We start from the raw sequence: 21,864 nt of genomic DNA, 5'->3' as shown, positions 1-21,864 counted from the left end.
GCCGGTCCAGGTCTTCCTACGTCACTGGGCTTTATGTAGGAAATCTTTGCCAGAGAGGCAAAGCATCCGTGTAACTGTTGTGTACTGTAATTATATTTTTCACAAACTGCACACGACTCAATACTTTAACGTCAAAATCACTATACCAGCAGTATACAGTGCAGAGTTTCGAACACAGCATCACACTTTCTGAAAGGGTTTTCTCTCCAGACACCAGCTGTGGTCACTCTCACTGATTCTGGCACCAGCTGTACCTGTGCCCTTCCCAATGGGTGGGTGGTGCCCGTGGGCAACTGCCCAGCTGACAGCGAGCCTGTGCTGTAATTAGACAAATGACAGGAAGGAGTATGTGAGTATGTCAAGAAGAAATGAGTAGAAGAAGGATGACAAGTGAAAGAATGATGAGTGTGTTATTTCTACCTGAAAAGACTGGATGAATCATGTCCTTTTCAAGGCCACTGCGCGCCGGTAGAAAAGACCTAGTTACGGCTCTGAAAGGTGGGTGATATTAATGCATTGAACCATTTTATATGGAGCTTGAAATTCCCCTTTTCAAGTTTAAACAGTGCAGCATTCAAGGATGAATAATAAAAAACTAGACCGTACGCTTCAGTGGTCCATTCCTTCACATGTATTCACTATTTCATGCAATGGCAGCATATTTTAGCATTTATGAAAACTGAAGTGATCCACTGTGAAATATGGGAAACAAACTTTCTGGATGTGACAGGAGCTCTGAGCCATGTGGAACATACACAGGCCTTTCCACCTGTTTTTATAGAGAACCACAAAGAGAAGACAGCACACCAAAAAAAAAGAAACTCAAGAAGTTACAAAGAGGCACCCCAAAAAAATCGCCCTCTCCGCTTGGCACCAGTTGAGCGGAACAGTGAAATTCAATTAGAGATAGAAGAAGCTTCACTATCTGTAGCTCGAGATAAACAGGAGCAATAATGGAAATCTTTGTGGTAATCGGGGCCATTATAAAAAAAACATAGCGACCCCTGCCATCCGCCATCATCTGTCACAAAGAATAAAGCTGCAGATTAATTTGCATGAAGGACAAAAAAAATTAAGGATAAGATGAAAGGATTTTCTGAAAGGGAGGGGGAGGGGGGGATCATTTGGCAATGAACTGTGGCTCATTAAGGCCCCATGCACGTGAAGTCTAGTTTGCCTGAATCCGGATTCATTTTTCACACATATCCACTTTTCAAATCGCGTGCACATGAACCCAGCGAATCCGATTGAATCCGCTGTAGTACATCCCCCACGCCTGTTGGTGGCGCTTTAACGGTGCTACAGACAACTGAAGAAAACGGAGAAGAAGACAGGAGCATGCTAATACGTACATATGACAGTAGTCGACATAGACATATGTCTATGGTAGTCGAGCTCCAACTAGCAACATTTAGCCTAGCCGCATAGCCTACATTTAATCTGCACAGTAACACATTATGGTGGTTTATAAAATCAGTGGTCAGAGCAGACTGTAGGTTAAGCGAAAATAATTATATTTGTTATTGATAATAAAGAGTTTAGAACAGTGCAACAAAGCAATGTGCAACATGACATGTCTGAGTTGTTTAAATGCCTGTGCTTTATGAGATACTGAGCTTGAGCACGAGAGACCACAATGCAAGTGGTGTGGATCCTAGATGTTCCCTGGTTTACTCTTTATTTGCTTCCAATGTCATGGTTTTATTACTAACAACAAATGTAGGCTATTGTTGAGGGCTTTGTCCTCCACATACTGTACCTCTGAAGTAATGTTAACGCTAGCTAATAGCTATCGGTATCGTTGTCTGACAGGACTAAAGCTAACGTAACATTCATCTTTATTACAGACCGTTTTGAAACTTCCGTCAAACTTTTCACGTCAGATTTGCTCATATAGGCTATTGCTGACACTTTTAAAACCCGGTTTTGTAAAATTGTCTGATGCAAATAGATTAAACAGCGATAGATTAAAGTGTGGCTAGTTAATGTCATTCCTTTCCTAACAACATCGATTTATATAGATAGATAGATACACTTGTATTAATCCCGTTAGGGAAATTCACGTGTAATAGCAGCAAGGTAATGGGAAGATTTTTTAATTTTTTTTTAAGCTGCTACGACAGGCTGCCTCACTCGCTGCGCCATGGCAAACCATTCAGTTATTAAATAATGCCGGTGGTGTCCGTTGTTCTGGCTGGTCTCAAAAATTACGTCCAACTGGCTAAGTAAGACCACGAAAAACTATCCACATGTAGGTAGAGCAGCACACTATCCCAATACAAACAACTAAGCACAGTAGAAAAGTGTAAGTCACGAAAAGGAGCCACGTCATACATTTAGTCTATGTCGTTGCTGTTATGAAGTGAAGCAGTGAGGTTAATAAGGGTTCAGCATGAGGTTGCATGCAATCACGTGATGTGATCACGTGGGGCAATCCGATTAGGTTTGCGGATGGCGTGCATACGAACACCAACCCGCGACCAGATTTCGAGTTTACGCACTTTGGACCCCCGATTTGAAGGAGTGCGGATACAGTGTGCGGATACAGTGGGTTCGTCTGCACGATAGGGCTATCCGGAGACGGTTCTCTCCAGGTTATTACAGCAGAGCACTAACTCTTAGCCCGGGAAAGCCGAGGGAGCTGTGAACTCGGACTCGGAGCACGGGGTGAATGCTCGAGAGCCAGAGATCAAATGACAGCTCGCACCAGAGCTGCCCACTTCCAACTCCAACTACATCAAACTTTCACACCTTTGTACAAAACGACTGGCGGAGGACGAGGTGGTAACACGTGCAGGTGTGAGGAGGGCTGGAGCAGAGGGAAGGAGGGAAGGGGGGGGGGGGGAGTGATGAGCGCCTATTCTTAGTTCTCGGAGACACCTCATTGCCACGCAGCTCTGCTGCCAGGCATGTCTGAAGTTGGCCTCTGGCATTAATATTAAAGCAGCTGCTGCCAGTCTGCTGGAGGAAACACAGAACAGAGGGAGGGAGAGAGTAAGAAAGAAAGAAAGGAGGGAGGAGAGAGGAAGCACGATAGAGACGACACTGACAGAGACTAATGGAGAGCTTGCGGAAGCCGGCGAGTGGAGCAGTGTCAGCTCCCCCTCTGTCCGCCCTTTGATCTCCTCACACTACTCCTCGCAGGTGTTTTCAGCTGGGGAGAAACCCAGCCGCCGCCAGCGACAAAACAGCCCTAACAACCAGCGATACACAGACAGAAAGAGACAGAGGGAGAGAGAGAGCAGAGACGAGAGGAAAAGAGACATCAGCTGTTTCCCAATAGAGACGCATGTGCCCAGCCGAGGAAGGAAACAATATGAGACAGACTCCTTTGGCCGGAAGAGAGAACTGATAGCAACATGTAGCAGCCTCTATCTCTTATCTCTGTCTATCGGTGGTAACACAATAGAAACCACTTTCCCTTTGAAATGCCCTTGATGAGTTAACACAAACCGATCAGACTAGCTTACACAAACTATAAACTTTAGTGAATATAGACATATTTCAAACACTGTGGGCCAACTTCCGACCAGCTTTTCAATCATCTTTAGATCATACTAAAAACTAAAAGATTGTGTTTTTCTCCATTTTAGCAGTGTGAAAACAATGAAGTAATACTAATGATCATTGTGCTGATTGAAAAACTTTTCAGGACCAATAGACTGCATATAGACATCCTCAGTTGCCACTGGCAACCCCAATAGGAGAGGTCTAATTCCTGCCAGAATCTCATTTAGAGAAACACAATTCAGTCCTTTTCTTTCAATGGTAGGCTGCATGCTAAATATGTATAAGAGAAATATGAAATAAACACCAACTAACACCTGGTTTGATACAAGACTCCTGAAAATCCACTTAGAAGGCCAGGATGGGCAGAGCTCATGATATCTTTGAGATAGATTGTTACATTCTATTCACATTTACAAATAACAGCCTATTCAATGCGTTTCCGTGGTTGCAGCTGTTGATAGAATAGGGCACTGGATAATGGCGCCTCACAATATTATTACAGGTGTGATCAGAGATTCATCGCAAATCATGTCATTGGCACAAGTCTCTAAATACACACTGAAATATATATGTTTATTTAGTTGGATTTACTTAATTGTAATGTGGACATCGGTTGCACATGAATGAAATGTGTTGAAGCAACACAGCATTTCTTTTTCAATTTACAGAACGTACTTAGGTCCCTTATGAAACAGTCACAACTTAACCAACTAGTTCCAATTACATTGTTTCCGATTACATGGAACAGATGCCGGCACATTTTCTAAGCATAATCTTAATAATAATAATAATAATAATTTATTTTATTTGTAATGCACTCTTCATTCAAAAGAATCTCAACACACAGGTGGTATTTAAAATATTGCAATGTCACTGCAACTAGACCAATATATTGCAATGCCAGAAGTTACGCGTTGTGAATAAGTCAAACAGCAACATTCAGAAGCATTCATAACGGTAAGGAAACAGAACAATGGAACCACTGGGATCTTAAGCGTTATCCATACCTGACATGTACACAGTCTGGAAAGAAAGTATGGCAGATTTCAAATAAAAACATATAGACAGCCCTAAACTAGTTTAAAAATAAAGAAAGTCAGTAGAAATATCATATTCATGTGGGACTCCTTCATTGGGAAGGAATCATCTTGATCTTGCCTTAGAGTATTACATAATGGTATGATAGGCAACTTTAATACTGCCCCTTGCATAGGTGCAATGGAGTAATCATCCTATCTGACAGTAAAGTCATTCAAGACGAGTTATCCTCGAAATGAAAGCACAACCAAAAGTCATTAAAAAGTGAAAACAAGAATATTAATTATCACATTAAAAAGGAATTAATCTGTTCAGCATTTCTCATTCAGTGTGATGTATTAGCTAATTATACACTTTTTAATTATCCATGCAAACACGATGGCATACTCACATTCAGTGGTTAGTGGACGTTGATAGCTATTGATCTAATCCAGGTCAATTCTAATTGCATTTACATTAGTAGTGATTTAATTTAATTACTCCAATAACTCAGCTGATTCGAAATAGGTGTGACAAGGTTCCAGAATCTCGAACTGCAGAAAGATGTATTTCATATTTTGCCATGTTGCTTTGTTATAGGAATATTGTTTGCGTGTGTCACTCACAGTGTGGGCGAGCGCGTGCGTGCGTGTGTGTATAGGTATGTGTGTGCCTGAAAATGGGCGCGTATGCCGGTGTGACATACCTAGGCATACATAGACATACATTTTCACCTGTAGAGGAACCCGATGACAGAGTTGCCAACTTTCAAGACGGACGTGGCGTGAGAATCGGTAAGATTGACCAAAACAGGTGTATTCTTTTTGCCGTGAAATGCATTGAAGTCAATGGATTTTTATGTCATGCTAGCGTGAGACAGGACATAAAAGCGTGTGTTTCACGACAAAAGCTTGAGAGTTGGCATCCCAGTGACATGTTACTGAACTGAACTGAAATGCATACATTAAAGTAAGCGGTATAGCACAGTTGTAAGTTTAAACTGTTAAAAAGCATTGTCGTCCATGGGATTGCATTTTACTAGATATACATTGCAACCGATAGCATCACTTATAGGCTACTCACTGACGATCAAGTTCGAAAACTGACGAGTGTTCTCTCATTTGATGCACGGTTATTGTAATTATCTACAATTACACTATAACGGTGCAAAAAGCGTTTATAGCCTTACATCTTTATTTCTAAACCATGTCCTATAGACATAGTTCATTGGCAAAAAGTTGGTTCAAAACGTCGTCAAATGAATAACACCGACATTGGACATATAGATTCGTCTTACCTGCGCAGCCATAAATGACAAATCCATGGTGATTTGCACTCAGGACACAAGGGACAAATTAAAATGGAGAGGAAGGTCGAGCAAGTCTGACCAGGGACATTCAAACGAATTCTCCGGTAAAGCAACCTTTTGTCCTCAGCGCCAGACTGTCTTCATGGTTTTCGCATGATGGCTAGATGACTGTATGTGGAACAGACGACTACCGGAAGCGAAAAGCGAGCAACTGGCGAGAGAGAGAAAGAGAGAGAGAGAGGGGAAAAGAGAGTGGGTACGGAGGGAGCGCGCAACAGCCTTGTCAGACGACCTAATCTCTCGACAAGGGAACTTATTGATATATTGTTGCAGTAGCTTATACGTCCGTCCCCCCCCCCCCATTTTAAACTCTTTAGGATATTTAGGTCAGTTTCTCGAATGCACATTTAACTATGCAAAACAAGTGATAGTGAGATCAAAACCATGTTGTCTTACAATATTTAATGCGAACAGGACATGCTGGAGGACACGTATCATGCAACGGCCATGCTACTGCTGTGAAATGCACAATGGCCTTTATCACTGATATACATAGACCTAAATATTGTACAGTTCTTGGGCTTGTTCTTGTTCATTTTGGTCACTTGCACAATTCACAAAAGACGAAATACCCTCATTGTCACTCAAAAGAGTGAGATTGAAATCCAGACAGAGTTCACGACATACAATACTTTGGCAGCATAAGAGAATATGGCCCAGCATCAAAGGTCCACAATATAGCCTTTTGCAATGGTCTCAGCAGCGAGCAATGCTATTTGGAGGCTATGTTGCTCAGGCATATGCTGATTCATGGGCTAATGTAAAACTTGACCTGAAACCTGACATTTACCAGTGCATGCAAGGCTTGAATAGGAACATTGCATGTTTTTATTTTTTATTTGTAGCTTTATTGAGGGCTTCAATATTCTCTCGCTCCCTCTGGAAATGACTCTCCGATGCAATCAGCGATGAGTCTTACTGAGGTTTGAAGGACAATGCAATTGTGATTAAACTGTATGCTATATATCAGCAGATCCAGGAGCAGCATTGTCTGGTTAGAGTCACATCCATTCGGTTCCTCACTGAAGATGGACCCTTTGTTTGAAAACACTTTTCAGTAGAGGGCGGTATTAAGACTGACAGGGAGGCAAACCTATAAAGCTTTGCATATGCATGTTGCAACAGACTACACCTAAATAAAAATCTAATCTTCATATAAGATATGGGCACATTATATGCAGGTACAGTTTAGAGACACTACACAGCACTACCACATTACCTTAATTGAATGTACAGACAGAACTGGGGGTTCATAAAACTATGTATGACCATTAATGGTGCCGTTGTAAAGTCACCAGACTGAATATGCAGATGAACCAAACAATGTCTTGCCTCAGGAGAGCAACATAACATGATAATGTGCTATTAAAGCCATTCATATTCCACACTGTTATGCCATCACCCCATTATTAGAAAAATAGCATGTGGATATGACACAGAATATGTTATATCTGATGTATCATTATGTGGTGATACAATGGTATGGATGCACTGCTGAAATAACTCATACGAATCCTTTAAATGGCCCTGACCAAAATATTTCCTCTGCTGTTTTTGTTCACAGCATTAATTTACAGGAACAATTGCCCTGGCATGCAATCTCCATCAATTTTTCAGTAGATTTCCTCTTGCCCTACAGGATCCATTTTGACTGGAGAAAGAGGAGCCTGCAGTGATGCAAATAACCTGTCAGACTGAAGGAAACTCAGGTAGCACAGCCAGGAAGGGAAATCACAACAGGGGATTTGTGACACTTGTTGCAAACAATCAGGGAGTCTAGCTCACTTTACCTTCAGATGGAATGACATCCAAATCTAAAGGTTGGCTACTTATAGAGCCTATTCAATGACAGAATCCATAAATACATTTCTATATGTTCTTTCCCTGAGTTTGACCTGAGCAGTGTGTCCTATCAGGTGCACTTTCAGGCACCACTCACAAAATATCCTTTCAAACATATCATTTCACCGGCATGTCACATCCAAAAGACAACACAATTGGACACGGGCAGCGGTGTGTGGCGGTGTTTGTGTAGAGTCATGTAAATGACAGACAGGGATGGGTGTCCATGGTGATATATTGGTTTCATAGCAACCACTCCTTGTAAACACAGTTAATCTTCGGGGGCTCTGGCTCTGCGATCATTAGGCTCTGGCAGCTGTGTGGGTGGGGACCCCACCAAGACCGTTATTAGCTAGACAGTCTGAGTTGAAATGCAGCTCTGCACATTAAAGAAAACAGAAATGGGGTTGTTTGTTTGTTTACAAAACACAAACTTTGCCACCACTGAGGAATGTGTAATGAGATATAAGCATTGTGACTTGTTTACAGTTTTTCTCGATTGCTAACACACATTTTTTGAAAGCATGCCTCGTTTTCTCCAAACTCTAAACACAAATACCAAAACCACTCACACAAAATGCAAAACCCTTAATATCTCCTGCAAAATGCAACTTTGCTTTCAAAACAGTGTTATGTCACCTCAAAAGGGTATTTTGTTTTCAAATGACAAACACAGCTCATTATATGAGTAGACATTCTAAGCATCGATTGAACACTGATGTGCTCAATGAAAAACACTACTATGAAATGGGAAAACACCAGTATGAAGGCCTTATCAGGAGCATTATGCCTTTTCATGTTCAGTGTTACTGTACGCTTACTCCTGTGGTAAAATATAACTGTATAATGTTTTTACTCAAATATAAAACAACACACAAATATACAGTAACAACTCAAATATTTCTTTTTTTTTCCAAAAGTGCTGTAGCCTATACATCACAGCAAACACAACTGAATGTGTAAATGATTTTCACAGAACAAACAATAGGATATAGGCCAGTACAGTCAACAAAAAAAAAGAAAGAAAAATGTAAAATAAAAAAGGACAAAAAACTATTGCATCCTGTTCTAGCTCAAGACAATATTGACAATGTTGAATCAGAAATAGACCTACACAGTGTTGTCAATGTTGTTGCATTTTGTGTGAGTGGTTTAGGGATTTGTGTTTAGAGTTTTGAGAAAACGAGGCATGCTTCATGTGTGTAAGAAATCGAGAAAAACTGTAACATTGGATTGGATTGCAATACAGTACAGTAATGTGTCAGTGCTGATAGGACGCAATCAGTTGTGAAAATGTATATGACTTACTTGCACATAGTCATAGCATAACTGTTTGACTGTCGGAGTTTCTGACAAAAGGCACCCTGTACACCTGATTTATTCTCAAGGTGTTCCGCCTTAGAACACAGTCCACTGTGGCTAGGCTCACTGTATTGATGTTTAGGAATTAGTCTTGGTCATCAATGGTTGCACTTTGTATTTGTTTACGTAATTTTACAGATACAGTACAATGGAAAATACAAGAATACTATGCTCCTGATAAGGCATTCAAACTAGTGTTTTCCTGTCATAGTAGTGTTTCTTACCTATTCCCTCTTCTGAATGTCCAGAGAATGGATGCAACTGAGAAGCGGCTTATATTTGGTAGAACCCTCTGGCCAGCCTCCTGCATGGTCAAACCATGGTTGACCACAGGGTTGACCACAGTGGCCCGAATCTCATCAGAGATAATGGCTCTCCTTCTTGCTCTTTCTCTTCATCCTCTTCCTCCTCCTCCTCTTACTCTCACTCCTCTGCCTTTCTGATCACCTCTCACTTCAATGTTGCCATCAATTGTTCTCCAAACCAGGAGCTAACCTGTGGCCATCATATTGCTAAAGCTTTGATTTCAAATTGCACAACAGCCTTGGAAATGGAAGTTTTGCCAATTGAATAGCAGTGTGTTCTGTCTGAACACAAGGAGGTTTTGGCATTGATGAAGTGTGCAAAGTAGAGAGGATGGTGTTTAGTGTTTTGAAGAAAGTGTGGTTAACAATTGAAATTTGTGTCTAAAGCAGATAATTGTGTGTTGTGTTTTGAAGAAAGTGCGGTTAACAATTGAAATCTGTGTCTAAAGCAGATAATTGTGCTTATAGTTAAGCAGAATTGGTTTAGGGAGTTGGCACATGAGTTACAGGTTGTGGTCATTGTGCCATAAGTTCCAGTTTTTGAACGTAATCAATCGAGAAAAACTGTAAATATAACCACTCTCTTTAACAGCTTACTGTGCGTTGATTTGTGAGCACCTTAAGCAGTTTATCATGCAGAAATAAGTTAGTGGTGTTGATTTGGTTGGGTTGATGTTGATGGTTGGTTATTTTAGTGTTAGATCACAAATAGTACTTGGAGTGCTAACTGGAGTGCTAGCTGTATTGTACAGCTGTATCTGCGCTAGCTGCTGCTTATGCACACCATTAAGCATTGCGTGACAGGACCAAGAACTACTCATTAAGTTGAATCATTATCAGTATGAAGTGCCAAATGGACCTAGTCAGATAATGATACTCATAAGTCTCACAAATGTTCCCCAACAACATAAGTTTTATTCAGTCTCCTTAATAACTGTAGGATTTAGACAGGTCCACAGGCCAGGCAATGTATTGTGAAGTGATACAGTACCTCATTGGTTTTTACAGCATCGCAGACAGTGAGTTTTATCACCTCTGATATGAAGTGTCTAATGAAGGTGGCTAGATAACTATACTCAGGGAGGCTTAGCTATTCCTCAATATGAATTTCACTCAGTTAAATGGAAGTCTGACAGTTTGACTTTGACAGTTCCACCAACATCCAGTGATCCAGTCTCTCATTGTTCCTCACACTATCTCTCCGGGTTACAGCACAAGATTGAGTGTGACCCCATGCGCCGACTACACACTAGTTTGGATTTTAAGAGACAAACCTGATAAAGGTGCACAAAAGACGCACAGGGAATAATGTGCTGGAGCTGCCCAGCTTAGCAGACAATCACTGCAACCGTAATTAAGATGGGAAAGATAGGCTCCTCACTGACTCCCGTGCTGTACACTGGCAAAGTGTATGAGATCATCACCACCACCGAATTTACGACTCTGGCTGCTAAACGTTTGGCTTTTGCACATGTATCAATGGATAAAGACTGCTCCCCTGCATTAGAATGAGCTCAGTGAGTAGCTCTAAGTGTAAATACGACTGGACCAGCAGACAGCAAATTTATGTCCCTGGCGATAGAGTGGGTGAGGAGGTTTGCTGTCTGTGATATGATCTTGCATCTTCAGCTCTACTTCTCGGAATTCACATCATCATATGCACATTTGGAACTCTCTGATAGAGGACAATGTATTATTCTGCCCCTCCCCCCCCCCCCCCAATCCACACACACTCACATCCCCACCCCCTTTTTTGTTGTATGTCATTGCAAGTGAAATAACTGATTCATGTATTTCATGACATGTCACTGTTCGAGAGACAATAGCAAGGGAGAAATAAAAACTGCTGCCATCTCACTTCTGTATGCAACATCTGAAGTAAATCATGGGCCCCAAGGGCACTCAAGACACTGGTGACAGCCACCGTAACTCCAGCATATCTTCCAGTACGAAGCCTGGTTTCCAGGAACCCCCCCCCCCCGCCTTAATCCCAACAGTGTTTTATACAGTGATTTTAAACTAGGTTGAAGTGAAGGCTGACCTGACATTTTGACCTTAACAAAGCCTGGATGACCTTGTCCCTACAAAAATGTACGTCAGGTTGAAACGCCCTTCAGAGGGGAAAGGCTGTTTTGAATATGTGAAAGGCCTTGTGTTTTCAGGTTGGGCCCTTCTCGTTCTCTGTGTGTGTGTGTGTGTGTGTGTGTGTGTGACAGGAGTCCTCTCTGGGCTTTATTTTCTGCTCTGCTTGGCCTCGCCGTCATGAGAGATTCAGAGCTCCGCTTGGTGAGTTCAGCTGCTGCTAACGCTGCCTCTGCAGCTGCTAAGTGGGGAGTGCACTGGAGATCTTCCAGGTTTTTTGGGTTCCCTGTGTGTGTGTGTGTGTGTGTGTGTGTGTGTGTGTGTGTGTGTGTGTGTGTGTGTGTGATGTGTGTGTGTGTGTGTGTGTGTGTGTGTGTCTGTGTGTGTGTGTGTGTGTGTGTGTGTGTGTGATGTGTGTGTGTCTGTGTGTGTGTGTGTGTGTGTGTGTGTGTGTGTGTGTGTGTGTGATGTGTGTCTGCTTTAACATGCATGTTGGCCTATTCAGAATTTTTGCTTCCTGATAAAACTTGACTTGTAATCAAAGAAGGTGTATAAAATGTGAGTGTGTGTGTGTGGCCCTGTGGCATCACCTGAAGGATTGGGGTTGCTGAGGTTGCCCCCATGATGCATCGAGATAAAACACACACACTTTCTCTCTCTCTTTCTCTATCTCTCTCACATACACACACACACAAACACTAATACACACACACACACACACACACATATATATATATATATGCTTTTAGTCAACACTGCATGCACAGGCCTACATATATCTATATTAACACGCACACACATGAACTGAAACATTCACCTCATACACAGCACACATACCCAATTACACAGAAGCTTTTTATGAGTAATGCTGTGAGTTCTTGAGGTGGTTTTACGTTTCGGCAGTGAATGTGTACTAAAGCCATCATATGGATACTGAGGATTTCTTCATGTTCATCAACAGCTCTCCATCAGAATGGTTTTGAAGGCAGAAATGCTTCTCTTACTAGTTTTCATTGATTCATTCCAGTAAATAGCAACAACAAAAAACAGCTATACGTATTTCTTTTTGGATGTAGGCTACAGATTCGCTATAGGAGAAGGGTGCTGGATTATTTCATATCACATAATCATCAGTATCTCCGCTCTTTCAATTTGCCCGAAAGGCAGGAAACAAAGCAGTTGGATTCAGCTCTCCAGCAGATGACACAGGGCTCGCGCTCAGAGGAGGTTGTCACAGAAACACAACATGGAGTTCATCAGATAGGATCAACGACATGCCCTTGAACGGGAGATAGGCAGCCTGCACACTGTCAATCACTCTGACCTACATGGAAAGCTTGAAAAACATACAATGTCTCAGGCTAAAAACGGATATATCAATCAATATATATATCAATGAATATCAATAAATTGTGTATCAGTTAAGGTCCTGACAGTGTTCTGCGTCGCTTATGATACCCATGCAGACGCAAAGCACCACTTAAGATTGGAGGAATTGCCATCGATTCAAAGAACTGGGAGAGTGAGGAGACACTGGAGTCTTGTTTACCAATCAACAACAAGACCATCTTCTTTGGTGTTTCGTGCCTCCTGCAAAGACAAGAGCATTACGCAGCCGGCCCCTGTGTGGGGAGGATGGAGCTCTCTTCAAGCCTCTCTCTCTGTCTGGGACTCAGCTGGTCCCTTGAGAGACAATCAGCCTCATGAAAACCTCATCCAGCACCCTACCTCTCCTCCCCCCTCACCTTCCTCCCACCCAATACATGAAGGTCAGGTCCTCCTTGAGTGTAGATGAAATCACGCCTAGAACGAGGCTCGCCCAGGTCTGCTGCTCTCTATTAGGTAACGCAGCACTGGGGAGAGGCGATCGGGGAGGAGCTCAGGCAGCCGAGAAGCCAACCAGAAATGTATCCTCAGTAGAATTTTGTTTCTGTTTGATTTCAGTCAATACCATGGGAGTTAGCTAGCTTTTGAATGGAGGGAAAAAGAGAGAGTCGTGCGCATGTTCACATGATGCGACAGGGCTTTATTTTTGTGTGTTAATTAGGTTGGGGAGTGTGGAAATCATGAAGGCTATTGAAAGGGAATAATAAGTTGTTCGTGTCCACAGATGTGATGGTGTTGAAGGTCTTAAAGGAGCACACACTTATATTCTGAAGTGAGATGTTTTGCAGTAAGTTTGTGTGCCACCAGCCATTGTGAAATTCACTGCCATATATCAGTGGAAAAACTGACGAACAATCTAGAGCTGTCGCCAGCTCGTTAAGGCTTTCACTAGCTTCTCCAAAGCAATTAGATGCAAAAGTGTTCAAAGTCTCGCCTCATGTAAATCTGTCACTGTTGTTTCCACTGCAGTCAATAATCACACAAACCGTAACGTCTCCACAAAAGAGTAAACATATTATAAGAAGTTTTAAAGGAGATGATCACCATATTTGCCTGAATCCAGACTAAAATATAATTAACGCAGCAATTACTCACACCGGTCTAAATATGCCTGTTTTTCGCACACTGTGTTTTAACAACATGGACCAGATCCCAGAACAGCATTTTCGCAGCCCAGATGGTGTTTCTCAAACTTATGTCCACACAATAGGCTCTCAAACACTCTTTTGTTTCTGCACACAATCAGCAGTCCAACAGGGCCGGGAGCTGAATCACACAGCTACAGCTAAACGGGTCGGACAAGGGCTGTCCGTCCGTAATGAAAGAGCAGAGGTCTGCGTGAGGGTGTGTTGGGCTCCCAGTCTAATAACAGAGACGTAAGTGGGCTGGCAGGGCAGCAGAGCCAGACCAGGAGTGAGAAAGCCAGGGAAGAACTTGCACAGAGATATTTTTATGGATAAAAATTGTACGTCGCTTTGGACAAAAGCGTCTGCTAAATGACTAAATGTAAATGTGGATACTGTATTTTGTTTTGATATTAGCCTACATGTCTGTTGTGCTCTGTGACTTTGATGTTGTGAAGGTTGGGAAATAAGGCTTACTACAGTGTGATCTTTACAGAACAAAACTAAAACTTGTCATATGATTGCTCATGCCTATGAACGAGGCTCCATATCTACTGACAGGAATGTAAGAGGGTAACATACAAGATGTTAACTATGTTTGCTATAACAAGATATAGCAAAGCCAGGCAAGAAGGAGGGAAACAGACCAGGAGCCAGAGACTCTGGAGACGACATGCAAAAGAGACATTTTAAACATGTCTTGTTTTCAATATCAACCTGTCTGTCTGCTTTGCTCTGTGGCTTTTGACGGAATCGATAAGCACGCTTAAGTTGAAGAAGGGATCGGAGATTTGAAGTAGGGGCGACAGTGGTACAGGAGGTAAATAAGTCGTTTAGTAAGCAGAAGGTTGCTAGTTCGATTCCCTGTCGAAGCGTCCTTGAGCAAGACACTGAACCCCTAATTGCTCTTGATGTGCAGTGTGCCATCAGTGTAAATGTAAAATGTGTATACATTGTAAGTCGCACATCTGTAATAGTGGTGGGGGAAAAAAATCGATTCTGTTCAGTATTGCGATATTTTACGCTCGCAATTATATCGATACAGTAGCGCAAAGTATTGCAATATTTAATTATATAATTATGTGTTTTACTTTCGGGTTTTCTCCATTGTTTTTCTCAGAGTTTACTCTGATAATATTACATTTGCATATTACATCCACAAGGTGGCGCTTGTTGCGGTGATTTATTGTCGTGCATTCAACAGCAAATTCAAATGAAAATGGCGTCACCATCACAACCGGTTGTACACGGTTTGTATGAATGTAATGTTAGCGAATGAGGGGTGAGAAGCATACCTTTTAGCTTTGTTTGAAGCTTACCTTTTAGCTCCGGCATTGGTCTCCCACTATTGATCACTTTACGTTTTGTTTGAAAGTCCAGTTTTGAGAAATGTTTAAGTTTAGCTATAGAATCTTCCATTTTCGCGGTCAAGGTCAAATATAAGTGTAGAAGAAAAGCAACGGCAGAACCAGCATAAACCCGACCGTTGTGCTCTCAATGGGATTCATTGAGGCAGAGGTAGTGTTTGCCTCCCCTCTGTGTTTTTTCACAGTGGTTTTATGACAGATCAGCAAGACTGAATAGGTTCTACGCATGCGCTCAACCCAGTTTGTGAGGGATTGCGCAATCTGAGATGAGGCACAGTTCGTCGCTGCCTCACCGTCTCAATGTCTCATGTCTGTTTGAACAGGACATGCGCAAATTCAATGATTTGATTATATCAAATGCTCAAAATGATTGGAATCATGCAGATATTACATTTATAGCACAGATCAGTAGAGAAATATTAATTTATTTGATCATATATATATATATTTTTTACTTTCACTCTGCTTCCCCTGACCGCACATCCGTGGTGCACTTCGTTGTGGATAAGTAAAGCCTATTTTGCTACATTTTTGTAGTCCTGGTAGTCTTTTGTTTGGCATGTTGGTAAGTTTATTAAGAGGACAATGGTTTTGGGCTTTAATGAATGTTTGTTTTTTAATTACTTATTTTTCAACAAATAACTCATTTATAATTACAAAGAGGGAAATTCTGAACTTTTTATCGCAACTTTCATTTGCTCCCGCAATTTCATCAACAAACACCTAAAAAACACAGTTTGGAACATTTTGGAAAAGCTCCCGCGAAATCAGGATTTTTTGTTTTTGCACTTGTTTTTAATGTGTAGAAGATAATGTTGTACACAGAATTAAATGTGACATTTGAAGTGAGTTGAGCAGTCTTATTTTCCTAATTTTTTGTAATGCCTTCTGAATAATATGGGGGACATGAATCGCAATATATCGCAGAATCGAATCGCAATACTTGCTGTATCGCAATATGTTAAGAATCGCAATAATATTGAATCGTGAACCCAAATATCGCAATACTATCGAATCGTCACATTTTTGCCAATTCCCACCCCTAATCTGTAAGTCGCTTTAGATAAAAGCGTCTGCTAAATGACTAAATGTAAATGTAAGTCAGGTTTCTGGAGTTTATTTTCGGCGTGGAGACCCCTCTCAGCTGGTGCTTAGAGAAAGGCCTACCTGATAGGTAGGCATTTATACATTTCAGTCAGGTAGAATACAATAGGGGAGGGGATGACCACACCTATAAGTGAGAGGAAGGGGGAGACAGTGGGGTGAGGGGTTCACCTATGGGGGGAGGGGGGTGATACCATGATACCATGGCACAAAGGGTTTTAGCAGGAAGGAGCCTATCGGGGGGGGGGGGGGGGGGGGGGGGGTTCACAAGTCACTTGTTCAGGTCTCAGTGAAACAGACAGAGTACACATCCAAAATGAGTTGCAGATACAAAATAAGGAGTTAATGTCTTACAACAGAATAGCAATATTTCCAGTTCCATCAGTCCCCTATATGAGCATTTATATGCTCACACAATAACCACCATGCAACAGTCAATCAGAGCAGGAAACATCAATATAAAGATAAAGTTAAAGATACAAATGATACAGAACAACAGTAGAATAGCTATTTTGCAGTTCCATCACTTTGGAAGGTCGTGAAGTAAGCAATGTCTTTTTGTTACAGAATAATTACAAAGATAATTTGTCATGCTTGAAAAAGAGGCTCTACATCGACAGTGAGGTGTGTGGGTCTGGGCGAGAGAAACACTCAGAGAGCTCAGAGAGAGCCAGGGTCAGGGAGATGAGACATGGAGGCTCCACACAGAGGCGGTGTGAGCACGTTTTAATTCAGTATTACCCTTTATGTACCCTGTACTCTCTGACTTTGTGAAGTTGTGAAATAAAACTCTCTGTCTATAATGTGATTTCTACAGAGCTATCACAAAGACAGAACTTATTAGTCTCATGATTTGTAGTGCTCATGAATGAGGCTTCACTGTTAAATTCCCATTATCCGACCACTGCACTCCTAAACCCCATATTTCATGCACAATGGCCCATATTAATGACAAATTTGTGTCAGACATTAGAGGGAAATAATTATTCTGGTTTTCAGACTTGTTCTTTTTTGTTAAACGATATTACAGTTTTTACACTGTTTTACAGTTGTACAACTGCTTACATACGTTTTCCCATTTTTAAAAAAAAATCTCTACACACAATTCACATAACCGCACACGCAAAAAGCAGAACACCTCATATCTCCTGCAAAATATAAACACTGCATTCAAAACTCAATAATCCCTGTTCAAAATCGAATTGTTACATTAAATGGCACAGATATGCATATGGTTAGACTTTTTGGATCACTAGTGTGATAAATCTAAAACACTCGTATCTTTGTTAGGCTTATGCTTTTTGAAGTTATGGTGTTACAGTGCACTTCCTAGAGAAAATTGACAAAACTGTATCAATATACTGAATATATACACAAATACAGTACAGCACAAATTTCAGTCATTTTCTACAGTTTTCTGAAACACTGTGGGCCAAAGCCTTGCACAAACACAGTGCACCTTTTGCATTTCCAGTTAAGAATTCAGAAAATGCTAAATAGTTTCATAGAAAAGTGCAGCAAACTTAAATATATGTAGTCAACACAAAGGACATGTCGGGTGCTGAAGGTTGTTGTAACAGTAACAAAGACTTTTTAGAGTACATTACGAAAACAGTATTTCAACGTGTTAAGTAAGGAAGCCGTACGTCTTCCAAGATGCTCAAGTCTTTCAAGGGGTTTAATCTTTTAAAACAAACATTTGATTCTTTTTGAAAAGCCTGCCAGGATATGTGGCAGGCTTAACTTCAAGGATGTCCAAGACAGACTAATTGCACTAACCCATAACACAGATTTGCTCCTGCTTCCTTGTTAACACAGAAATATGGAGGCATAATATGCCACTCTTTCAATAAAAAGTGATATTTTTTTCCAGATAGATAAATCATACTGGGGCAGTGATGGTTTGTGATTGGCACATTACCTATCCGAGAAGAATATATTGCCACGCCTCTATCCAAAATCCACACCTCAGGTCAGAGTTTAAGACATCCAGCTGGGGCAGAATAGGCCGTTTTTCACCCAAATTTCCACCACCAACTAGGGCCCTGAGTGTGCTAGGATAGGTAGGATACATATTACAACAGAATTGATGTTAGAGGCTTAATTGAGAAATGTAGAGGCCAGAAATGAGTCTGAGTGTGCTGAAGCACAGGTCTCTGAGAGGGGCCGTGGAGAGAGTGAGGCTCTGTCTGAGAGGAGCTGATCCACTCAGCATTGGCACTGTGTCCTGTAATGAGAATATTTGGCGATTCACTACTCCGCAGATGCTACCCATCGTCTGCTTCGCCAAATAAAGCCAAGCTCTTTGATTGTATCAGGCAGCACAAATCACTGCTCTGCACAGACCAATAGCACAAAGGCCTATTCTGGAGGAGATCTGAGAGTCTGGGTGATTATTTGTTGTCTTCAAAGTGGACGAGAGTCAGGAGCTATTGCGCTGAGAGCGAAGGGTCATATGCATTAAATAATAGCAACTATGATTGACATTATCATGTAAGATTATCAACCTACTGGTAATGGCAACAGAAAAAAACGTTGAACTATTATGCCCTAGTTTGTTTAATACGATTAAGCGGAAATCACACAATTAAAGGAACAATTATTCCAATGGTACAGGTGAGAACAGGAATAGCTAATCTGTGAAGAAAACCAATCACCAACACATTCTTTATTCTTTATAGTTCAACTGACAATACACAACATAGCCATGTGTTCAAGATAACGCAGAACGTGAGCGTAATGCTTACTTCCATCCTGCATTTAGGAAGATGTAACCTTTGACCCCTGCAGAATGAGGCCTGTGAATTTTATTCAGCAATAATGGAGTGTGAGGGGTGCAACAGGTAAATAATTAAATAATAAACAATACATTATCTCTACAAATGATATTTTCTTAGATAATTTATTCTGAAGCTCCCTTAAGCAGTGTTATATGTGAGATCTCAGAGGTAGTAAGACTGTTTGAAAATGCAAAATATCAATATCAGCAAAGTGACAATAATCTTTTTGATTCAGTTGTGTTTTTTGATGAAAGAAAGGTGGAAAAATATGAGTTCATCAGTCAACTCACTGGCTACTGAATAATGGAGCACATAATCCTGACAGTGTCCAAGATGAAGTACAGTACAGCAGAACAAGGTGCAACACCTACTTCACTACTGAATCACAAACATCTTCAGACATTTCGAAGTACAAGGAACACCACAGTTAGATGTTTTGTGCAGCACAGTGTATGTTACAAATCTAACTTTAATTCGCTCTAATTTTCTCTTAAGATCAGCTTAAGATCTTTTACTGTTGAAAGGGTAACACTCTCACTCCGTTTCGCCCTCCGGCGGCTATAAATCTGGGACCGTTCAGACATTTTTCACGACCAGAGGGGCAGAGCTTCATGCAGTCTTTAAAAAAGTTTCTGGAACAGCACAGCAAAGGTAACGGTGGTTAATGCAGCTCAGCATATGAGGTGACCTGACCCCGTGATATTATAGCTCTGTCCCTGAGGCTGGTGAAGCTTATTAAACTGATAAACAAGGAAATCAAAAGCTCAGGAAAGTGGGCCATGGTGCACCCCCCACCTCCACATACATACACACACACGCACACACACACGCACCCCCCCACTCCATCCCAGCATTGGGTGGTTTGGATTGTTACTGTGTATGGAAGAAACACCAAGGGAGTGGACAGCAAAGCACGCTTTTTAAAATGGCGCGTTTGATCTACCTCTCTGTGACTGTGTGAGAGACTCACTGTGGTGCTCGAATAAAATGACAAGTGCAAGAGGGAGCCATTTCTTACCATAAGCTCCAACAGCTGTTACCCTCAGACTCAACTCTGACACTATGCTGAATGGTGACTAGAGTCCGGAAATGTCCTTTGAAATCCTATTCACTCTGAATTGCAATTATGAATCCAACTGATATTTGAATATGAATGATGGATGATAGATAATACTCGAAGTTCACTAAAGGAGGCTGTGTTTCATGAAAAGAAGCCGAATGTAATGTCATCCAAATTTTGGTTCTGGAAAACTGCGGTTTGTGTTTCCCCATGTCAGTACAGAATTAAAATGCTTTGTGGTATTTACCATGATAATACAATGCACGTGACAATACAGTATGCAGTGCATTACATTATACAGTAATGACTGGTTTATGCATGAATATAGCACCTACGTACAGTATATATGTGTATATATATAAATATACAGTATAGTTGGCATAGAAAGTGCCACAAACTTCACTTGATTTTACTCGTCAAATATCTTATAATAATGTCTCAAAGATGAATGATTTATATATATTTGTATTCACTTAATAGTTTATTGAATAATGCTAACACTGAATCACCAGACCATTGCGTCATCAATTGACTGGCACTTAAGCTGGCACTAGGCCATGCCAGTGTAGGGAAAACAAATGTGACTGTCATAATGACAAATGACACAGTGTCTTGACAGAGTGGTCAAGGTTATAAAGGTTATAAAAGGAACAGAAGAAATAAAAATAGATTGCTTACACAATTCCAAATAGCTTCATACTATTCTGGTCCTATTAATGTCCACTCAGTGGTATCAAAGCCCTGTTCCTCTCTGTAAGTGACGTTTACCACCTATCTCCGTTATACTGTATATCACCCCATACACAGCCATTTATGATATGACAAGGACTTTAAATGGTTGCAGCAGAGCCATCATGTCCTGAAACTTTGTTCTGCTCAACAAGACACTGCTATATCTACCGTATACAACCTGAGTGCTGTGACTATCTCACCTCATACACAGTAATGTGTGATATGACAAGAACCTTAGATGGTAGCAGCAGAGCCCTCATGCATTCCACTTTCCAATATCACAGCCGCGGTGGTGGTGCCGGCAAACGTATCAGCCGGCTGCGAGTCGAGTCTCTTCAGTGTTGTGTTTCTGCCATTGGGAGCCTGAGGACTTATCTTGTCCGGTGAGGATGATGAAAGACGCACGGCGCTGCGGCTCACACCTGAGGCTACATCAAAGCCGCACAAACCGCAAAAACAACAACACAGGCTCCTTCTGCTCCCTGTTGCTTTACCTAACGGCTACACCAGACGTTTTAGGAATTTCAAAGAATGTGATTCTTCCCGGTCCAAGTATGACACACTGATCACATCATCTCATTCACTGATGAATGCAGCATGCATGGATGTACACATATACACTGACAAATACACATAAGCGCCCACACACACACACACTCACACAAGCACGCACACACACTCACACAAGCACCCACACACACAACCTCACTCTGATACAGACGCACATGCTCTCTAATTGCCGTCTGTCGCCTACACGAGGTGTGATTTATCATGTGTCACAGCCTTACAGCCCCACAGTTTACTTTCAACGCCAAACTTCACAC

At 41.4% G+C, this 21,864-nt stretch overlaps 1 protein-coding gene across 1 annotated transcript in view; it reads right to left on the bottom strand.

Annotated features, from left to right (window-relative positions):
- The window catches only part of LOC105892943 (uncharacterized protein C14orf132), a 20,290-nt gene extending 14,178 nt beyond the window's left edge, over positions 1-6,112 (bottom strand). The window contains exon 1 of the mRNA XM_031581981.2: positions 5,825-6,112. Coding sequence (XP_031437841.1) covers positions 5,825-5,851 — 27 coding nt within the window. The 5' untranslated portion in view covers positions 5,852-6,112. The remainder of the gene's footprint in view (positions 1-5,824) is intronic.
- Positions 6,113-21,864: the final 15,752 nt, after the last annotated feature.

This window comes from Clupea harengus, chromosome 15, assembly GCF_900700415.2.
Source record: "Clupea harengus chromosome 15, Ch_v2.0.2, whole genome shotgun sequence".
Lineage (NCBI taxonomy): Eukaryota > Metazoa > Chordata > Actinopteri > Clupeiformes > Clupeidae > Clupea > Clupea harengus.
This window is presented reverse-complemented; position numbering and strand designations above follow the sequence as displayed.